Here is a 6,850-nt window from a genome sequence, read left to right as displayed (position 1 = left end):
TCACATTGCTGTTGGATGACTTTGTCACTCCTGAGGTTTGATTTTTTCGAATTTAACACATTGGACTGGAATGACCCCAATACATCTAGAAGTTTAGATTAAATTAAATTTTGGTATGGTCTCTTAATTTTTTCCGCAGCTGTAAAACAATTGCTACACAAACTACAAATATGCATGAACAGTGAGTTTGTGAAATATATATTTTTTCATAAAACAAGTAGATTCCCAAAAGGCAAACTTATACTGCTTATATCTGCTTGTTTCACTGCTAAAAAAAAGTGTACTGCATGCTATTTGTGTATAAATATATGATTTTTTTGTATATAAATATTTAGATTTTTGTACATAATTTTCAAACAAACATTTTAGAAGAGTCATTTGGACTCACCTGTATGCTGTCTGTCATGTGTGACATTAGAGTGCTCTAACTCCAAAAGTACACTGAAAATAGTACACTGAACAGTCTGCCAAACCTGGGGCTTTATTTGAGTTTTGTATCTTGGAATTTGGAGTATGCTTTTTGGGCTAATATTACCCACAATCCCCTGAGTAATGAAAATGGCATGAAGATGATGAAGCGTTGTTTGTAATTGTATGAAACTAAAGTAATTGTGCAAATGATAAATTATGCTACACTGTAAACCCGAATGTTCAAAGAAATTAAACAGTTTAAGTAAGTTTTTGTAAACTTAATTTTATATAAAAAAATCCTAACTTAAATGTTTTGAGTTCCTGTAACTAATTCTTACTTTTGAGTTAGTTTAACTTAATTTCAACAAGTTAATTCAAGATGATTTGTTGAGAATGAAATTCAGTTCCCAGCATGCTTTGCGTGAGACTGCATTAGGAAAGTAAATTTTGAAATGAAGTGTTATTTTATGAGTTTTTAGAAAGGAAAAAGCCTTGTTAATGATGAATGTTCAATTATCTTGGATATTTAGAAGAGTTTGTTGAATTTTTGACTTTTGGGGTTACCATCGTTCAGAAGAGTGGTGCTTATGCTTAGGTTGTGGGAGGTGCAATAGCAGTCGTGTGTGTTGCATCACTCTCTGTGAAGGCTGTTTGTTAATTGTTGATGCAGCTGAACTGTTTAGGTTGTCTTAAGACCTTTCATTTATTTAGCTGTAAATAAAAAAAGTTACTTTGCTAAATGTTCAAAATTAAAAGGAGTCAACAACAGTACAACAAACTCAAAACTTATTCGGGTTTACAGTGTAGATGTTAAACAAATAGAACATGACAACCATGTGGTATTAAGAGGAAAATTTGTTAAAATTCACAGTGCCTGGGATAAAATCTTACTTCTTGCTCAATAAATAATTACAATTTCTAAAACATATTTACTGTCAGTGGTGATGCGCTTTGCTGTTTCTGTATGTTGCCTTTGCATCGTGTCACTTATCATACTGTAATGCTTATGAAGTGAAATAAACACTTCTCTTTTCTAAACTGATGAACTAGGACTAAAAAGACATCAAACAACATACATATTTCTGGTGATGTTTCTCTCAGACCATAGACACAAACTGGCCCGGCTCCAAGGGGGACCAGAGAGGCTATGCCCACCTTATCAGAAGCTTTGCCTATCCTGCCTCCACCCGGATCCGTGAACCGCCGTTGCGGTGATAAAACTGTTGTTCCATCGCAGTGAACGGACTTGGCGCGTCTCTGCATCAGAGTTCTGCAAGCTATTTGATTAGTGATTTATGAAATGTGTTTTGATTTATGCAAAAATTGTTAAAATTAGCCAATATTGTTCATGTGATATTAACAAGTTTCCTTACCTTTTTCATGTAAAATTATACCAAAGCCGCTATAGCTGCCAATGCCATCAAGGCTAAATAAAGCTTAATGCAGAAAGCAGGAGCATGATGAGCTAAAACGTTTATTTAAATTGTGATAAGAATGAGTCACAGCTGTCCATCAGTTGCACGCGATTGGCTACAATGCTCAACGCTGCAATTAGAAATCAGCTCTTCAGACAGAGCTTGAACACAAATAAGCACAGGACCATGTAAAAGCAGCTTCGCATCAGCTGAGTAAAATAAATGTAAATGTTAAAAAAAGGAAATATAAGAATGTAAAAATAAAAATGTTATACAATATTAATACGAGACGAAGGAATAATTCAAAAAGCTAAATAGTTCTTTTCTAAACAGTTCGTTTATAGTAAATAGTTTGCGCGAAAATATATATAGGCCTAGTTGGAAAAATCACTTGGCCCACCTTTCATCTCATATCTGGAGCCGGGCCTGGACACAAATCATAATATTCCCCATCAAATGAACAGGGTAATTTAAGATAAGAGGAGGCAATGGACATTATCATTTATTTTTTCCCAACATTTTCATTTTTTCCTTGCTGAAGCTCCATTTGTAAAGTAATAAGTAGTAAAAGCACAGCACTAGCAACACTTTGTCACTTTTGCATGTTCACATCTATATTGTTTTGAAATATATCGTTTTTTTTACTTAAGTTCAATTTGCACATTTACACAAATACTAAATAATATTTAAGGTGTTACAGTACAACAGTTCGAACCTCTCTCACACTCTTGTGTCCTATATCATCACCTGCTGGTTAAAATGAAATTACAAGGCCTCTATTGAACTTTGCTGTTAAACCTGAGGTCAGATTGACAGCTCTTGCATTCTTTATAGAGAAAATAATGAAAATGTGACATCATAAACTAAACTGTCCCAATTACCAGGATGACTTGTTTTTGTGTTTTCACCATCAAACAATGACGTTGGTATTGTGCAGTAGTGAAGTTGATCATTTTGATTGTCAACTGTCAAGTTCCAGTTGTTATAAAAAATCATGTTTTTGTGAATTGTCATTTAACGACATCCGTTTAATGATATACCAAAAAAAGATTGTGATTGTGTTTTGATTGTTAGAAGGGTTTTGACTGGGATAAATTATCTCCCTTCAGGCCCAATTAGAGCAGAAAGTCATTAAATAAACATGTGTTGTCATCCCGTTGGTAAAGATAACAAGCCCATCATCTCATGTTGTCTCACAGTCCTTAGTGACGATTTCTATATACCAAATGCTCTTTAAAAACTAAACGATGTCTGCTGAGCATTCAATGTATGCAGATTTCTTTTACTCTGTTTATTAAAATATCAGCAATTCAGTATATTTGATGATAATAAAACAATAAAAAAATAACAAGCCATATTTTATCACATTATGACCTCATTATTCCACCCTGATCAAGAAAAAAGTTTAAGAAACGTAGGACTTGAACACACACATAGAGATTAATGCTATTCTGCCACAATAATGACACACATTTTTTCACAAAATACACCAATGCTCTTCAGTCCTCTGCAAAAATATCACATCCCTTATGAGCTCAGATACAAATGTATAATATAATGCAATGTAAGTCGCTTTGGATAAAAAATCTTTATTTTTTTATTAAAATCTTTAATCTGCCAAATCCATAAATGTAATGAGCTGGTGTGAGATACGATGTGTGCATTTGTTACAGTCTACTCCACTACTCGGGGTTTTAAACAATACAATTTGTTGTCGTCTGAAGCAGCAAAATCCTTAACATTCACAATGGATAGACCTGTCCTTTTTGTGAGCTAGACAGATTAGACAAATATTTTTCTTTTCCATCAGTTAGCTGTCTTAACAATGTAAAAAAAATCCATCCTACCTACTTTAATTAGTGCCAGGCCTGGGGGAGACTTCAGATTCTTATTGAGCCCTTCCAAAAATATCCAGCTGACAATTAAAATACTTCAAAATGTAATATTTACAGTTTTTTTCAACTGCTTACACACATTTTCAAAAAGTTGCCTCTTTTTTTTCAAAACTTTACGCACAAATCCAAGAATTGCACACACAAAATGCAAAATGCCTCACATCTCTTGCAAAATGAAGCACTACATTAAAAATATCACAAACACATTTCAAAAGCAAACATTTGTCTTCTGTTGCAAACACTTTTTTACCGTAATGTTATATTTTGGGATATATCATGTACACACAGTTATTCAAAACCTAAAGCTCTTCTTTCATGAGCTCCTTTGTACATTTCTGTACAAGATTGAAAGAAATTGGCAGAGAGATGTTTAAAATTCACTGTAAAAACAAAAGCCAAACTTTTTATTTCTTGTGTTTATTTATGTTTTTGCTGGTTGTGAATACAGTATTACTGTACACGGTACGGGAAAAAAAATTCTGGAGGACACAATGTATTGTTGAGGGACTCACAACATTTATGTTCGCAAAAATTGTGGCATCATTAAGGATATGGTTGCGTATATTTTACGAATTCTAATAGCATTATTGGCCAAAACCAAATTCATGATAGCCGTCTCTTGCTCTTCAGTGAACATGTGACCTCGCCCACCATGAAACCTTCGCCTTTCCACTCTGTAGAAGATTCAGGAACAGTGCGAGTGTGTGCCATAAACTGTAACATAATATACTATTTTATACAATATGGTCAGAATGTCTTCTTACAGTTGGCTGTACTGTTGTACAGTGTGATACCTCACCAGACTGTGACCAATGCAGTGCACTGTAGTACAGTAAATGAATGCAAGGGTACTACTGTAAAACACTGTATATGTATTATAGCCTACTGTTTGTGTGCATTAGAACATGTGTACATAACAGTAGATTGTTACATACCTGTTCTCATTTCTAAAGGTTCAAATTATACCTGCCATTGTAAATCGACTCAAATTGGGCTGGACTCTCTGTACAGCCTCTCTTGTTGTTACAGTAAACCGTGGTTTATCACATGATCAATGACTGTATCCCTGATCTCATTCGAGACCACACTTCTTGTTCCTTGTCCTCCTCCTCTTCCGACTCGTCCTCCTCTAATTCGAACTCTGCCTCGTCCTCTGGCTCTCCCTCCAACTCCCCTTACTCTGTCTACATTGTTTACATCCATTGTTCAAAACCTATAACTTGACCCTTGGCCTCTTCTAAAGCCATGATTGGTTGGTGTTAAGTAAAGCACTGTGTGAGGAGTTAGTGTGAGGCACTGAGGAATTAGTGTGGCATTTTGATTGGTTGTGTTTGAAAAAGGAAATCAATATACTTCCTGTAAGATTTTTGTGTGTTACATAGAGAATCATAGAGTCAAAGGTCGAGAATTAGTGTATGGTTTTGCCGATTTGGTGTGTGGTTCTGGTGTTTGAGTGTCAGGTTTCAGAAATTGTGTGACAAGTAACCATTTTGTGTGTAAGCAGTTGAAAAAAACTGTATTATTAAATACGTATTTGTAATATATATTAAATAATAATCAGTCAATGTAATCATAGAAAAATGTAAAAAATGATGCATGCAATGAACTTTGATTATATATCTGCCCAACCAGAATATTGCCCCCCAGTTGAGCCAGCCTAGTACCGCGCCTGACTTTAATCATAAGTTAACATAAGATAAAAGATTTTATCAGGAATATGTTTGAAAAAAAAGTGAATAATGACCAGAACTACAGTCCCATGCCATATTTAATACCTGTGAGCCAAAATGTACTATGGTGCTCTGTATAACCTTTGGATGCTTTGGATGAAAACAAATTCTGTAAATGTTTATCATATTTTCTGATGACATCACCAACGTGTCAATAAGGGTGTTGTCAGTTAGTTCTCATGAGCACATCTAAGACCTAGAGAGAGTGTATAAACCCGACCCACACCTCCCTTCATTTCACAACATATCTTGTATTCATTGTAGACTGACTTCTTCATTGCAGGTTTTGTTTGTTTCATCATTGTTAAAGGTTTTTTCATACGCGTTGGGATGAAGTAATACTTGGCATATGTGAATTTACAAATGCTTGACATGTAGATATTTGTTTATGTAAGTTCTTTATTTGGTTTTCTTGCAATGTGTATTTCTAGAAACTTGCATTAATACCTTTGAATTTTGAAGCATGGTACAAAACAACTCAACACACTACAGCGCGGGCTTCTCGATTCCACGAGGAAGGGAGAAAGTCATAATCGTATTCGTACTGTCAACATTCTTCCTTTACGTGAACAGTCTATTAATATTCACGTTTTTCAAAAAGGACTATTTTCGCACCACAATGCGTTATATATTTTTCGTCCACGCCATGTTTTGCGATTGCCTGTTTTTGTTCTTGGCCATTTTTTTCCTGATCTTGATTTTCTTCAACTTTACAATGCCTATAGGAATATGTCTCATTGTTTGCTATATGATGGAAGTCATGACATTCACTTCCCCACTAACTCTCACTGCCATGAGTCTGGAGCGCTACGTTGCCATCTGCATGCCCCTGCGTCACTCAGAGATCTCTTATGTACGCAGAGCATTCAACTGCATCATCATAATCCACGCCGTCTCCTCCGTAGAGCCCATCACAATGACTGTCATCTATATCGCATCTGTTCCTCACCACATTTACACCTCAAATGCTTTATGTCAGGTAGAAGTATTCATCATTCACACCTGGCAGCAACATCTGAGGGTGGTAATGACTAATGTGTACTTTCTGGTGATGTTTAGTGCCATTTTATTTAGTTATGGCAAAATCATGCAGGCTGCAAATCGTGCAACCTCTAGCAACGGTAAATCAGCGGCACGAGGTTTAAAGACCGTCATATTGCATGGACTGCAGCTGCTGCCCTCTCTCATCCAGCTGTGGTGTCCATTTGTAGAGCAGGCCTTTCTAAATGTCGATGTTTACATGTACATGGAGGTCAGATATTTTAACTATATTGTTTTTATGTTGTCCCCTCGGTGCTTATGTCCACTTGTATATGGGTTGAGGGATGAGAAGTTTTTTATGGCTTTGAAACAATATGCATTCTGTGGGGTTAAGAAGGTTTCGCCAACAAAAACATAA

General features: G+C 35.6%; 1 protein-coding gene across 1 annotated transcript; it reads left to right on the top strand.

Annotated features, from left to right (window-relative positions):
• Positions 1–6,211: 6,211 nt before the first annotated feature.
• Positions 6,212–6,850, top strand: LOC130564456 (odorant receptor 131-2-like). The gene has a single exon (XM_057350536.1). The coding sequence runs from the start codon at positions 6,212–6,214 to the stop codon at positions 6,848–6,850; it is 639 nt and encodes a 212-aa protein (XP_057206519.1).

Source organism: Triplophysa rosa, linkage group LG14 (assembly GCF_024868665.1).
Source record: "Triplophysa rosa linkage group LG14, Trosa_1v2, whole genome shotgun sequence".
NCBI classification, from domain to species: domain Eukaryota; kingdom Metazoa; phylum Chordata; class Actinopteri; order Cypriniformes; family Nemacheilidae; genus Triplophysa; species Triplophysa rosa.
The sequence above is the reverse complement of the archived record's forward strand: the minus strand, read 5'-3'. Positions and strand labels throughout refer to the sequence as shown.